The sequence below is a fragment of the Aspergillus sydowii genome, assembly GCF_001890705.1.
Source record: "Aspergillus sydowii CBS 593.65 unplaced genomic scaffold ASPSYscaffold_3, whole genome shotgun sequence".
Classification (NCBI taxonomy): domain Eukaryota; kingdom Fungi; phylum Ascomycota; class Eurotiomycetes; order Eurotiales; family Aspergillaceae; genus Aspergillus; species Aspergillus sydowii.
The window spans coordinates 2026525-2040967 of NW_024467861.1; the positions used below are offsets into that span (position 1 = coordinate 2026525).

At 50.9% G+C, this 14443-nt stretch overlaps 6 protein-coding genes across 6 annotated transcripts; 3 read left to right on the forward strand and 3 right to left on the reverse strand.

The window, feature by feature from the left end:
- Positions 1-154: 154 nt before the first annotated feature.
- Positions 155-921, forward strand: ASPSYDRAFT_130681 (mitochondrial 54S ribosomal protein mL40; the record flags this gene model as incomplete). The annotated part of the gene is made up of 2 exons (XM_040840564.1): positions 155-484; positions 572-921. Exons 1-2 carry the CDS (start codon positions 262-264, stop codon positions 919-921), a joined length of 573 nt encoding a protein of 190 aa, XP_040704887.1. The 5' UTR covers positions 155-261.
- Positions 922-1474: 553 nt separating this feature from the next.
- rho2 (putative Rho GTPase Rho 2) lies at positions 1475-2348 on the reverse strand (the record flags this gene model as incomplete). Its single annotated transcript, XM_040851877.1, has 5 exons — positions 1475-1762; positions 1830-2021; positions 2082-2087; positions 2143-2221; positions 2314-2348. The coding sequence occupies 5 exons, from the start codon at positions 2346-2348 to the stop codon at positions 1475-1477; spliced, it is 600 nt and encodes a 199-aa protein (XP_040704888.1).
- Positions 2349-3348: 1000 nt separating this feature from the next.
- ASPSYDRAFT_42937 (uncharacterized protein) lies at positions 3349-3956 on the forward strand. Its single transcript, XM_040846565.1, has one exon. The coding sequence runs from the start codon at positions 3409-3411 to the stop codon at positions 3577-3579; it is 171 nt and encodes a 56-aa protein (XP_040704889.1). The 5' UTR covers positions 3349-3408; the 3' UTR covers positions 3580-3956.
- A 79-nt stretch (positions 3957-4035) lies between these two features.
- Positions 4036-7756, forward strand: ASPSYDRAFT_29588 (putative stress response protein Nst1; the record flags this gene model as incomplete). Its single annotated transcript, XM_040844663.1, has 5 exons — positions 4036-5116; positions 5193-5437; positions 5489-7043; positions 7102-7221; positions 7275-7756. 5 exons carry the CDS (start codon positions 4036-4038, stop codon positions 7754-7756), a joined length of 3483 nt encoding a protein of 1160 aa, XP_040704890.1.
- Positions 7757-8501: 745 nt separating this feature from the next.
- Positions 8502-12040, reverse strand: ASPSYDRAFT_42940 (vacuolar protein sorting-associated protein 35). The gene is made up of 5 exons (XM_040846566.1): positions 11653-12040; positions 10911-11548; positions 9887-10854; positions 9287-9835; positions 8502-9228 (listed from the first exon to the last, which is right to left on the reverse strand). Exons 1-5 carry the CDS (start codon positions 11787-11789, stop codon positions 8911-8913), a joined length of 2610 nt encoding a protein of 869 aa, XP_040704891.1. The 5' UTR covers positions 11790-12040; the 3' UTR covers positions 8502-8910.
- A 494-nt stretch (positions 12041-12534) lies between these two features.
- ASPSYDRAFT_29590 (uncharacterized protein) lies at positions 12535-13536 on the reverse strand (the record flags this gene model as incomplete). The annotated part of the gene is made up of 1 exon (XM_040844664.1): positions 12535-13536. One exon carries the CDS (start codon positions 13534-13536, stop codon positions 12535-12537), a length of 1002 nt encoding a protein of 333 aa, XP_040704892.1.
- Between the last annotated feature and the right edge of the window lie 907 nt (positions 13537-14443).

The following is a 14443-nucleotide window of genomic DNA, read 5'->3' on the forward strand; positions in this document are numbered from 1 at the left end:
ACCCCCGTAATCGCAATACTAGGTACCTGGCATGTTGTAATTGCTGTCCGGGCCTTGTATTTGTACTAGTACTAGGTGTAGTATCTATATTTCCCTTGGCAGAGCGGCGCTTAACTTAGCGCGCGCCTCCCGAACTCCCGCCCGAAAAAGTCTCCCCGATAATAATCCAACACATCCATACCACGCCACCCTCAAGACCTTAGCGACAAACTACGCTCCGCATCAATTGACGAAAAGCTAGAGCAAGTCAATTGGTCCACAATGCGTCCTCTTTCAGTATCGCCGGTGCTCGCCTCCCTGGCAAACGTGTTCAAGATCCCCCTTTCACAGTCCACCCTCCGCCCAACGATTCCTCTTGTCAACCAGCAGACCTCGAACTCAAGCAAGCCTTCGACGCCATCTGGAAGCCTGCAATCCAGATCTCCATTCTCTACGACGGCCGCGCTCTTCAGACGGAAGCCTCAATATGTTGACCGAAGAATTAGTATGTTTTCCATCCCTCAGAGCCCAGGCTAACGCGCTCTGAAAGCTCAACACCGTTTGCGTTACGGTTTGCTAATGTATATTCCAGCACTCATCCGCTACTTCCTCTACCATCCCCTAACTCCGCGCCCCCTCCGCTTCAGTCGAACACGTTTCCTGCGCCACTGGACGATTCACCGCGCCTGGCAGCTCTACCAGGCGAGCCGTCGACGCAACCACCAGCTTGAGCTGCAGCGGCAGTGGCAGGCCATGAATTCTGCGTGTGAGGAGCTGCGGACCGGAGCGGGCGATGGCGGTAAGTTGTTCCGCAAGAGTATGATCAAGACGAGGATTTTCCAGGATATGTTCCCGATTGAGTATGCGCGGTTGCAAACGGAGGGTCCTGGCGATGGGTGGGACCATGAGTGGAAGAGGGTTGACCGGAAGTCGAAGAAATGAGGTAGTGTCGTGTGATTGATGTACTTGTTGGCCACGGACCTGGTCGGTTTTGTATTTTATTGTTGAGGGTTGTTCTTTTAGGTTGTATATTAGATACTTGAAGTGGTTGACGCTTTTGAACAAAGTGAATATCGTAAAGCTAAGAGGAGCTGAAAATACAACGATAACTGAAGGAGGGAACTCGGAGTGCCCGTGATGTAAAAAACCACCAACCACCAAGAGGGTATGAGGGAACGGTATGGGTATCCGGAAAAGACATCGTTGAACATGCATCAGGAAGAATGAAACGACACGATAACAAGATTGTTGACACAAAATCGAAGAGAAGGAAGAAAAGAAAAGAAAAGAAATAGAACGAAGAAGATTATCAAGTAACAAGAGCCGCCAGACGCCAAAAAATGCAAGATATATCAAATCAGCCAGTGTTTATCCACATGTCCTCCATTTTCAAATCTCACCTACCACAGTCCGACGCTAGATATAAAGGCGCGTAGAAAATGGCCCAATCTCGGGTTTATACCGAGTGCTGCACGGCAATTAACGTGTACATTTGTCATAGCACAATGCAGCACGATGATTTCCGCTTATCGAAAGTGAGCAGGGCGGCACGGGTGGCAGCTTCGAAGACGTCGTCTACACCCTCTCCGGTGAGAGAGGAGCATTCGAGATATTTCCGGGCCTTGATCTGTGTCGCTGTCTCGCTTCCTTCTTTGGGCGATACGAACCGGAGGGACTTCTTTCTCATTTCCTCGATCGCCCCTGGGGTCTCGCGGAGATCCTTTTTCAGTCCAACTAGGATGATCGGGACACCGGGGCATCGTTCATTTGCTTCTTCAATCCACTGCACGTAAATATAAGTTAGTATCGGTAATAATTAGTGTTTTAATATAGGGGTGATGGCGACGAACCTTGATCTTAACGTTCTCCAGGGAATCTGGCGTGTCGACGGCGAATCCGATGAGGATAACATGTGCTTTCGAATATGCTAATGGGCGCAGTCGTTCATAATCTTCTTGGCCGGCTGTATCCCATAATGCTAATTGAACCGACCGGCCATCAACCCTGCAGTCTGTCACGTAGCTCTCGAATACCGTGGGAACCTGGGAATTGCATTAATTAGGACGACGGGGCTATATCGACAAGGAAAGGGGACGACGGACATAATGCTGGACGGTATCAATTAGTGGCTGATCATCAAGCTTAGAACAGACGATTACTCACTGTAGGAAAGTAGCCCAGTGTGAAGACACTCAGTAAACTTGTTTTACCGCAGGCTCCATCTCCGATGATCACCAGCTTCCTATATGAGCGATGGGTCAGCACGATTCCAGGACTGCCCAACGGCCGATAGAGCCACGTGCGACAGTTATGAGGTCAACGAGGGGCCTGTACCTTCGCATCACATTGTCGTCCTGTTGCTGGGCCATTTTCACAGTTGGGTTGGAGAGTGGACTCCAAATCGAATGCTCTGGAGACAACACAGACGGAAAAGGCAATCGACAAGGCAGAAACCGAAACGGGCGGAAGCCCTCAGAATGGCCGGATCGGTCTCGAGGGGAGGTTCAAGAGTATCCGGCAGGCTGAAGAAATGTCGAAGGAGCGAAGAGGGGAAACGCAGGCGGGCTGAGAAGTTGAAGACAACCGGTCCCCTCTCCTTAACAGCTTTCGCTAACAGCCAAAGACAACTAACTTATAACCGCTGCGATGCAATCGATGGCGTTCTGGAAGGCGGTCGACGGGGTGGACGGAGTAAGACGAGGGGGTGAACCAAGGCTGTGCAATTAATGGATGCCAGACGGAAAGAGATCAACTTTATAATTATGCTTGAGTGTTGCTGAGGATGCTATTATTATTATTATTATTATTATTATTAAAAGTGCTTGGGAGGAGCGCCATACCCACTTTCAGCGCTGAAGCGTGAGGTTTGTCTCAGTTCGGAGGTCCCAGCTTCTATTTTGATACACTGACAGGGTCAGGATGATAAATTCACTCGGGTATTAATATTTACACGCAATTAGGCTTCGGACGACCCGAGAGAAAAGCAATATCAAAGCTGTCGTGGAGAGCAGTGAATGGCATACACTTGTTTCTCCACTGGTTGGTCTTACGGTCAATATGTGCTGGTTGCCTGAGCCTTGTGTCAGTTTGGTTGTCCGACCACAAGTAATGCCTCCAGTCGCAGGCTCTTCTCAGCTCGGTCTGGTTTGTCTCGCAATTGATGCAGATCACCCAGACAGACGCCGTCTGGCATCTTGGGCAAATTGGAAATGGATGGCTGGCTGGTAAGGTACATTCATCGCTCAATATAGTGTCTGCTCCGCTCCCAAAGTCGTAGGGTAGATCCTTGCAGGATTCATGCCATCCAGAGCGTACATGCTCGCCAGAAATGGTGATTTTACTACAATATTACACCCATAGTGCTGTAGGTAGTTGTATTGAATTAAACCCAGTATAACTTTGTTCATGGATTCACATGTTGATTAAGAAATGAACCTGGAGCTCGCTTATAGCGGCTATCCAGGCTATCCCTTTGCGGCCAGCGGCAGGACAACCATCCAGAGCCCAACGTCCGGCGTCAATCCAGTCGTTATAGGTATCCTCTGTCTGTTTGAGGCAGTTCACGTATATAACACAATTATCCACGTACTCATCCACTAACACTCAGGGGCCGCTTGCTCTCCTCCCTCGACATCGCCCGTTTCGTCGAGCCGCTCGGTCAATTTCCACCCCTCTCTCCGCCCTCACTTGGGGACATTGTACGTACCTTGGCTCCCCACCAGCCACTTGAGAGGCCGCTTTTCTTTCAATCGCGAGTTCAAGCCCTGGACTTTGCTTTCGACTTACATTTCCATTTCACTTCTCCCCGTCGGGCTTCGTCGGGAACTTGCTGGTAAGCTCTTCGAATTTTTCAACTTTCCGTCTCCGGGAGGCTCTTGCTTCCGCCCTCGCTGTCCCCATTGTCTCTAACCACTTTGCTCCGCCTTCTCCAACAGATCCTCCTGTGGTCGGGCTCTAAGAACCTTGGAGGCTGAGGTGTCTGCACCTTTCCCTGCGAAAAGAGCATATGTTCCCATGCCTACTCACGCCACGCGCGGCCCAGTTCTCAGTTCCACAATGTCCAGTCATACGCCCATAACGGCGCCTAGACCCTCTACGAACCGCGAAAATTCAGCTCACAGCGACTCCCGCGGCTCCCCGATGCCGGATTCGAAACCAGTATCAGTAAACCGCAAGAAACAGAAGCGGAGAGAGAAAGCGGCGCGTTTGGCTGCGGAACGTCAAGCGGAAAACGGGCATGCGCCTAGTGACACTGTTGACGTAAACGACCACAGTTCGATAGTACCTAACAGCCACGCATCGCATGAACATGGGTTTGTCGGTGATGATAACACAAGCGAGGAGGTTTTGAATGGACATGGACACGATACTCAAGAGCTCCCTCATCCCTCCGAATACGACGGCGTGGATGACCCGCAAGCAACGACTAGTCGGAAATCCAAGAAGAAAAGAGGAAAAAGAGCCCGTAATGGGTCACAAGCAAGCTCGACTCCATTATCGACCCCGTCCGTATCTCTGTCGCACGCACTGCCGCCGCCTTTACCTCCGCATTTCAGCCCTCAGTCCTCGAAGCTATTGAAAGAGCGCAGCATCTGGAATACCTCGACACAAGAAGAGCGTGAAAATATCAAGACCTTCTGGTTGGAACTAGGTGAGGAGGAACGGCGCCAGCTTGTCAAGGTGGAAAAGGATGCGGTGTTGAAGAAGATGAAGGAGCAACAGAAACATTCGTGCAGCTGTACTGTATGCGGTAGGAAACGGACGGCGATCGAGGAAGAGCTTGAAGTCCTTTACGATGCCTACTACGACGAGCTCGAACAGTACGCCAACAACACCCAAGGAACATTTGAACGCGGGCCTACGATGATGCCGCCTCCCCGGTTATATCAACCACCATTACGGCCACCCGGTCAACATACCCACACACAAGGCCAATTCCATCCTTCACGAGGTCGGATCCATGAGCTGACTGAAGATGATGAGGACCTGGAGGAAGAGGAGGAAGAGGACGAGGAGGATTACGACGAAGATGAAGAGGACGATGAGCCGTATAGTGATGAGGAAGAGTATGAGGACGATGAAGCACGAGCTGCGCGTGCCGACTTTTTCGCATTCGGGAATAGTCTGACTGTCAAAGGTAAGGCACCTGAAATATCGTTTTTGTCTTTGCTGGACTCGAAGCTGATTTCGCGTTCTCTCTGCTTTACACTCAGATGGAATTCTCACAGTTGCAGACGATTTATTGAAAAATGACGGAAAACATTTCATTGATATGATGGAGCAGTTGGCAGAGCGTCGCATGCAACGGGAGGAAGATACACAGTATGGCATAGCTGCAGCACATCAGTCTCTCCACAGTGGTCATAATCATGGCCCACTGGATGATGAAGACTATGATGATGAGGAGGAGGAAGACTACGATAGCCAGGAGGAGGAAGAGTACGAGGAGGATGAAATGGTTTGCTTTGGACACTTCAATTGCAACAGGACTTCGACTGACAAGTGATAGGACGCCATGACGGAAGAGCAGCGCATGGAAGAGGGCCGTCGGATGTTCCAAATCTTCGCAGCTCGAATGTTCGAACAACGGGTCTTACAAGCGTATCGCGAAAAGGTTGCAGAGCAACGACAGAAAAGGCTAATTGAAGAATTAGCGGAAGAGAAGAATCGAGACGAGCAACGCAACGCCAAGAAAGCTCGAGAGGCCCAAAAGCGCAAGGACAAGAAGAGACAAGCGAAGCAGGCCAAGGATGAAGAAAAAGCCCGAAAGGAGGCGGAGAAGGCTGCGGAAGAAGCTGCTGCTAAAGCTGAGCAAGAGCGAAAGCTTGAAGAGCAACGAAAGAAGAAGGAGGAACAGCGAAAGAAACGGGAAGCCGAACGAAAAGCCCAGGATGAGGAGCGCGCCCGGAAAGAAGCTGAAAAGCACAAACGACTGCGAGAAGAACGGGAGAAGCAGGAGGAGGCTGAGCGAAGGCAACGCGAGCAGAAAGAACAGAAGAAGCGACTGGAAGAAGCTAAACGAAAAGAGCGCGAGGAGCGGGAATTGAAGGAGCAAAAGGCCAAACAAGACCGAGAGCGCAAAGCTCAAGATGAGCAGGCGAAGAGGGAACGAGCTGCACAAGAGGACCAGGAGAGGCGTGAACTACAAGCCAAACGTGCATCAGCGTCGAACCTGCATCCCGTGCCTGAACCATCTGGGCACCAGCAACCCTCACTTCCTCAGTCCAGAACGCCAGTGGTTTCTAAAGCTCCGACGCCCTCCAAGGCCCGGCGCGCTTCGCAGCAGGGGTCACATAGCTCGTCTCCACGCTCTCAATCAGCTAGTGGAGAGGCGTCGCAGATCTCACCACGATCTCTTCCTCTATCCCAATCATCAGCCTCGCCTAGTGTCATGTCTAAGTATGGCCCCGGTCATGGCATGCTTCACCATCACCCGGGTGCGCCCATGTCTCCTTTGGGTAGACCTCATCCTCCTGGACTCTCTCCATCCAATCCTCCGGGGCTTCCAGGCATGGTTCCTCGGCCTCCAATGGGTCAGGAGTTGCCCACGTATCCACCACATTCAAGTCCGTACATGAACCAGCTTCGTGGCTTCCCCGCGTCCAACGGGATCCCGGTACCTCCAGGGATGAACGGAGCTCGTCCAATGCCTCCGGGACGGGGATTCCCTCTTGAAGCACCCGGACTTCCTTTCCATGTTCCACAACCGCTTTCCGGTGTTTTCACCCCTCGACCAGGCGGCTTACCACATGGCCATTCGCGGCAACCATCCAATTCCTTTGAACGATCTCCGCTGGATACAAGCACTCAGCCATTCCCCATTTCCAGACCTAGCCCGATCAAGCGCCCGCCTAGTACGCAGCAAGAGCAGCATAACACCCGAAGGGATGTAGACGACCTAAGCGCCCAACTGGGTAGCAGTGCACTGCTCGATGACACAGATATTCCCCTTACGTCGTCGCAACTCTCCCAGTCACTTCCGGGTGCAACACCTGCTGCATCAATGCCAGGTCCCACACGCGCCAGCTTTACTGGTTCTTCGCTATTCCCCGACCCTCTAAGTGGTAAGTCAGGCCTTCTGACGATATACCAACAATGTGTATAAGCTGATGTATATTATAGCCAAACATGGGAATTTTCCTGTTAGCCCTGTCGTAGGAGGCAACACTTGGGGCGCGCAAATGCCTTTTGGAGCCTCCTTCCCCGGCGGTCCAACATGGGGAGGAGGAGGATACTTGCCCGGTTAGTAGTCCGTTCTCCACATTAGCTGTCTGCCTTTACTAACATGATGTTAGGGAACAACTGGCCTAACAATAACAACGCTTTCGGCGCTGGCGTCCATCATCGCGCTCACACATCACGTCCTGTTGCGATTCGACTTATGGTTATCCATGCGTGCAGAAACCTGAGCGCACTAAGTCTTTCGAACGGAGATGACTATCATGACGTGAATGCGGTTCTGCGCCAAGTCGAACAACAGCGGCCCCCGCACGAGCCTTCAATTCCTCTGAAAGAGATGCTTGACATCTGTGATACAGAGGGCAATGCACAAAACGGAGGCGGGTCGTTCTCAATCAAGAACAGCCAGGCCGGTGATCTTGTCAAGTTCGAGCCAGATACCAACAGCGCGGCGACCAGCCAACGCGGCAGTATCGTGCCAGGCGATATTGGAAGCCCTATCGCCAATAGTACTATCCCAGTCCTTGGCGGCATCGGCATTGGTACACCTCCTTCGTCCGCCTTGCGACAGTTTTCTTCTCCACCCACCAGTTTCTAGTCTAGGCGTTTCGGATGAGTCCGGGGATCTTTTTTCAGTCAGATTTCTTCATCATCGCTTTGGGATGAGAGATTTCCTGCTACGAATCATAGGTTATTATGGGTTAAGGTTAAGCGTCATGTCATGTTTCGTCCTATCCTCTCTACGTCTTATTTCCCTCCCTCATCTTCTCACTCCCTTCCTAACCTCCAATCGATCAAACCAAACGACGTCTTCTCCCATTGTACGCATGTCCATGATATTATACTTGCTTCCATGCTCACTCCACCCGTTTTTATGAAGGTCATTGTTTGTGTTACTTACCTCTCCTGTTTTGCGCTATGTTTCCTACCAACTCATCCATGGGTACCATTGCCATGCCGTGTATTCTTTATCATTACTCCCTTCGGCTCTAAGGAACAATTGCATGTGCAAGTCGAGATTCATATCTCGTGGACTTTTCATGTCCCTAGCTTACTTACATCGACTTTGCTCTGTAAGATTCTCGTAGTAGCCAGTGTTATGCATCTATGTATGACTGAGGAAGACGGGGCAGGCAAAATCATGCCTATAGTACTCTTCCATACAATAATTCACCGTCGAGCCAACTCGAGGCAGGGGCAAACCCACCACTAACAGATGCCTAGGAATAGCTCCTTCCCATCCTCTGATCCTGGCCAAGTAGGGAAAGTAGGGAGGTACTCCACCAGTTGCACCTTCCTAATGTTGGACTTTGTACGTATCCCATTCTACAAGGCAAGTGCAACCCACCGCGCGGAGTGTGGCACAGCTGCGCCTACCTGATTGAAAAGTCGCCCCATCGCGCCTTCCTGAAATTAAGTAGGATATTCCCTCGTCCCCATTTTTATATGGAAGGTGCGGGTCTAGGCTGTTCCTGCTTTCCACCTGTAGGTAGTATTGTATTCAATAAACTTCGGGTCTCTACTAAGGAAGATGAAGGCTCACGCTTGTATGGGAGGAGAGAGAGAAAACGCCCGGCGACGAAAGGGAAAAGGAATCTCTTACATACATACATACAATCAAAAAGAGAAACAAAACGGTAGTGTAATCTTTCAACAGCAGGATAATAAGTATGCTCAAGAAAACTCTGGACTATAAGTGAATACAAAGTTGCAAGAATATAGACTCGCCGCCTCAATAGGATCTTGGGTAGGCTAAGACCTAGGCTCCGTAACAACCCCCTCAAACTCCCTCGTGCGGATATAATCCAGTGTACGATAGAAATGTTTCTTGGGGTTCTCGAGGGCAGGATTGGGGTCGTCCTGGTCTGTCTGGAGATTTGAGTGGATGAGCTCGATCAGACCGTTTAAATACTTTATTGTCACACTTTCGTTTTGCTGGTCGAAGTAGTATACGTAGCGGTTGAGGATTTCGACGAAGAGCTCCACGGAAACAGCGGTATCCATGCAGGCGTCTGCCACGCGGAGGGCTCGTTGAAGGCATTCGAGAACACGCTTGCCGTCGCGGTAAAGCTGGGAATTCTATCAGTTTACGTACTGGGGAAATTAGGAGAAAGCGGTAGAAACATACATCCTTGGGGTCTTCTTCGCCTCTTTGTGGGTTCTCGATAACCCACCACAGGTGGCTAGCTAGGTATACCGCGCGGCATTGGTCAGGTTTCTTGAGGAGCTTGCTACCGTGAAGGGCAGCTTTAGTGATAAGGGTATCGTAATTTTCTCTGGAGAAGCCCCTGCTGCCATGGAGAGCTCCGGAAATGATGCAGACGGCCTGGAACTGAGCTCGGGAGTCGCTAATTGAATCTTCGTAGATCGTAAACGCTTGGGCAAAGAATTCGTAACTGAATTCTTCAAAGCCAGTCTGATCGGCTACCTCACCACACATTACGAAGAGGCGCAATGCTAGATCAGCACACCCGGGATTGACGCGCTGATACAAGTTGTTGACGCATTGGTGCATGAATCGGTAGAGCGTGGATGATTGTGACTGCCAGTTGTCATCGTAATGCTCGCGAGATTTGAGTTTCCGTGCCAGACGGATTGAGGAGCTAATGATGGCAGGAAATGTGTATCGAATCCTCTCATTGCCGTCTAGGTATGATTTGCGGTTAGCTTGAAGGAGCTAGATGCGGTTAGCCAGAAGTTCACTAAACTATTGATGGATGGTAATTACCTTGAGCTGAGTGTCGTTGTCTGGCGCCTGCAACAAATGAACTATCCTTGCCAACCATCCTTGTTCCTCGATTGTCTCGTCTGATTCGCCTCGTCGCTGGGATCCAGGGTAACCTCCGCCTTGCTGTACACCTTCCTTTATTAACACCCTGAGAGCCTGTAATACGCGGTCCAGATTCTCAGTAGTGGTGATTAGTGTATGGTTCCTGAGAAGACTCCGGGAGATTTCGCCCGCAACAGACCGTCGTGTAGGATAGGGCTGGGACGACAAGAGAGGGAGGTAGTGAGGCAGAGCCAGGGCTGTGAAAATTGAAACGTATGAGCGGAGCGGAGCATTAAGAAGGTGTAGGATGTTTTGTTGAGTCGGTGCGGCGTGTAGATCTGCGTGATCAGCATACTCGGCCGATTCCTTAGTAGCAAAGTGAAGAACTTGGTCGACGTATTCTAACTGCTCGGGGTATGTGTTGAGCGCAAGGTTGACGAGTGAAACGAGCAGCGCCATAGTATCTTGAATGGGAAGGCCGCGTGACTTGATAATGCTGACCACCTGTTCATAGAAGATGTCATACAGCTTAACGTCTTGAGGTTCAGTAGGCTTCTTGTCGCCATCGCCCCCGTTGGTTGCTGGTTCTTCGGTCAACTGGGCACCTGTTTCTGTCTCATTCTGTGTCTGCTCAACGCCATTCTCCTGAACAGCGGCTGCTGGGGCATCCTCCTTCGTCTTTTCCTTGGTTTCTTCGGAAACATTAAGGTTCTCAAGGAGCTTTGTAACGGCATCCTCTTCTCTTTGCTTCTTTGTATTCGGATCGGTAGACGTCTCACCCTCGCGGGCTGCATATGACGATAAGCGGTCCATAAGACCTATAATAATCTTCTTCAAATCGACATGGGGGTTCAGGCGCGCAATGGCTGAAAGCAATAAATCGAGCGTATGAAGGTGGAACTCATCCGGGAACACTTTCGTAATAACTGCGACCGCGGTGTTAGTACTTCGCAGATCCCCTGGCCGTCAGGCTTCTCCTCACCTTCAAGCAAATATTCCTGCGCCAAAACATCCCGACATTGAACAACCTGCTCCAAGAGCGCCTGCAGAATTCCCGACTTGTAGGTTTCCAGATCCACCAGCTGGCTAAGGCGAACAACATTGCTACCAACCAGCAGCTCCAGTTCTCGGCGCTCTTGCATCCTCTTCTCCCGCTCCCGCGAAGGTCCCTGGTGTTGAAGTCTAACCCATAGTTTATTCATTTCCACGAAATTGGTCAGGACAAAGTTGATCGAATCCTGTAGGTTTCCCTCAGGGCCGTCTCCGGTTCCCGACGGTAGGTAGTCCCTCGCCTGACCGGAGAGGTAGTACCTCAGAAATAGTCCGCGGATCGGATGTTGTACACCCCGACTCATCTCCATCATATCCTTCATTATCTCCTTAACTGGGGCATCCTCCACAGACATATACACCGTGCCCACTGTGATCATGAGGTAAAGTCGGGGGATGATGTTTCCCGCATATTGAACCAATTCGTACAGATCGGCGAGATGGTTGACTGGGTGATTCTCTTTCAGGTAGACGGAGAGGTGGCGCAAAGCATCGAAGACAGCCATGTACAGTTCGTAGTACTGCTTGGGGCCTAAACTAGGCGTTCGAAGCTCAGAGACAAATGTCGACCTAAGGAGAGATATCACAACATTAGTTTTATCCATGCCGCACAGAATGCGAACCGAATCGGCTTATCGCGACACATCCCGCTGCTGCCTGAAGCTCGAACTCACCCGCATTTGAGCGCATCCATGAGTTTCCCCGGGGTCTCCAGGCATTTCCGCATCATGCCCGATTGCTGGCGCACCACCCCCAATGCCTCCTCCAGGAGACGGCTCTGGTCTTCGGAAGGCGCTACCGAGGTGGCCATCGTGATTACCTGCTCTAATATGGTGCGAGAGGGGATCTGGGCTCAAGAGCGGAGGTGAAGACGACTTGGGTTAGGCGGTAAACAGCTGTATTAGCAAAGGGGGAGGGGCGAAGCGATGACGGGGTAGAGGAAGGGAGAAACACTGCAGAGAGGGGAAACTCGACAACTTTCAGTTTCCATAGACAGAAGAAGAAGGGTAATTCATCAATTAATGAGAAGCTGGAATGGGGCGTTGGCGGAGTGGAACTGTCATAATCCCATTGACTTGGAGGCGGACGGACATGCGACCAGCAGTACGTAATGTATCGCTGCAGGCTGGACCCTTACGAGGATTACCACGGCTTACTGCATTTTACTAGCAATTCTCGGTATTTCCAGTACAGCCAAGTTTATTGCAGTCTATAAAGTAACTTTGCTCTATTTGAAATAAAAGTAAAAAAATAAAAAAAAGAAGAAGCTGACATAGAACACATGCCAAATCATTGAAAATTCCGGAAACACCTGAATGCGTCTCATGAACAAATAAAGCCATCGTCTCAGTCTCATAAATATCATATCATGCCCGACCATTAAATACGTCAATCTTTTTCACTCGTCATGAAAATGTAAGCCACCAGTGTAGCTGTTGAAATCGTAGAAACGACACCAGAGAAGTTGTGCATATAATCCGTAAATTATCTCCTTCAGACCCTCAATCTTGGCGAGCAGACCACGAGGAGAAGGGTTGTCGCAGGCTTCTGGCACCTTAAGCACCGAGCTGAGCGTAAGCCAAAGCAGCATCCCCATCATGGCCCCGTCGGTGGACGTTCATGGACTTTCCCAGGGCACGTGCAAGTCTGTCCATGGCTGTAAACCCAGATGGAACTGCGGTCTCACTGGCAACTTGAGAGGTTGAAGAGCTGCTGGCGGGATATGTGCTAGTTCTCTCCAAGGCGCGCGCAAGCTTAAAGCCAGAAGGGCTGGCAGTCGCAGTTGCGTAGGCGGAAGAGCTGCTGGCTGGGTATGTGCTGGGGGTTTCCCAGGCGCGCGCAAACAAGGAGACAGAAGAGCTGCTAGCAGGGTATGCACTCTCCAAGCCGCGCGCAATGTAGGCAGGGACGGGGGTCGCAGTTGCGTAGACAGAAGAGCTGGCCGGGGATGAAGTGCTCTCCCAGTTGCGGGCATATAGGAAGCTAGACGAGCTGCTGGCTGGGTACGAGCTACCCCCCAAAGCGCGCGCATATAGATTGCTAGAGGGAGCTGATGTGGGGTACGCAGAGGAGCTGACCGGGTAAGAGGTGCTTTCCCAGTTGCGTGCATATAAGGTGGCAGAAGGGGTCGATGTGGGGTACGCAGAAGAGCTGGCTGGGGATGAAATGCTCTCCCAGTTGCGGGCATATAGGAAGCTCGAAGAGCTGCTGGGGGGGTACGTGCTCTCCCAGCCGCGCGCAAACAAGCTAGGTGCCGATGTTGGGTACGCAGAAGAGCTAGTGCCCCATGGTGCCGAAGAGGAAGGCGAATAAGTGGGAGTTTGAGGCACAGCAACAGTCACAGTCTGCGGAGGAGCACCTGGAGCAGTCACGGTTTTGACGACCGTTTCGACAGGCTGGGGAGCGTCCGGGGCACCTCCAACGTTCACCACATCGTAATCTGCGCCTCGACGCTGGTATGTAGAGGGCTGGGCTGTGGCAGATGAAGACTGACGAGCCAAAGGAAAGGCATTGGATGTGAGAGCGAGAGACAAGTAGATGAGAGTTGAGGTATGCATGGTGCGGAAGTGGGAAATGTATGCCCAGCGAAATATTACGATATCTTCGATTTAAAACAAAAACAAGAGAAAAATGGCAGGGAACCAAGAAATACCGTCTGGCTCAACAAAGCGTTGTAATTTAGAACCAGTGAAAAGAGAGAGAGTTGATTGAGGAGGGAATCAGCGAAGAAGGTGCTGGCTTAAGAACCCTGAGCGGGATAAACGCATGGGCTGGAAAGCCCTCAAGGTTGAAAAAAAAACGTGGATCTGCTCTTGCATAATGATCAACGACTTAGGCCCATCACATCGAAGCGTAATGGCAGCTGGCGCGTCCCTGGTGGTCTCGATGACAGCTATCGCCGAGTATACAGGAGGCTGGGGCAACCTCGTCCAAGCCATACAACCGACCAGCCACAGCCTTTTTTTGATAGACACGGGATCGATCGCAGCGGCACACGATTATTTCATCGTGATGTATTACTTGGGAAGAATAGAATCCTGATCTCGTCTCCCTTTGACTTTCATGCCCAATATTTTTGGACCTTGTAGAGATGTGCCCCTGTTGTGGTTCCAGAGGCAGACGGTTTCTGGTAGGCCCTGCTGTGGCTGTGCGCTAGATGTGGCGCTAACAGTCAACACACAGCAAAAGCTGTGTACCCACTGCATCGCCATGCAGAAAACAGTGCATCACATCATAGCATGTGAGACGTCAAAGCTATCTATTCGTAGTTTACTCGTCTGCCTACATTTTCTGCCGGACACGCAATTCCCTGCAATACTGAAGCTTATATGCAGAGTCTATTGCACAACGAGCTTAGCCCAACTTATCCGTGAACTATGAGTAGATAGGTAGTAAATACAAACCGCAGGCTTGTTCATATTATAATTGTCACTGTAATAACTTACGTATTTAAATGCTGTGGAT

Bases quoted from the DNA above. Each gene is read 5' to 3' on its own strand.
- ASPSYDRAFT_42940 (XM_040846566.1), bottom strand. From the start codon at position 11,789: ATGGCCACCTCGGTAGCGCCTTCCGAAGACCAGAGCCGTCTCCTGGAG. The intron at 10,855-10,910 runs GTGAGGAGAAGC...CCGCGGTCGCAG, and splicing joins GCAGGAATATTTGCTTGAAG to TTATTACGAAAGTGTTCCCG. The intron at 9,229-9,286 runs GTATGTTTCTAC...TAGAATTCCCAG, and splicing joins GCGAAGAAGACCCCAAGGAT to CTTTACCGCGACGGCAAGCG.
- ASPSYDRAFT_42937 (XM_040846565.1), top strand. From the start codon at position 3,409: ATGAACCTGGAGCTCGCTTATAGCGGCTATCCAGGCTATCCCTTTGCG.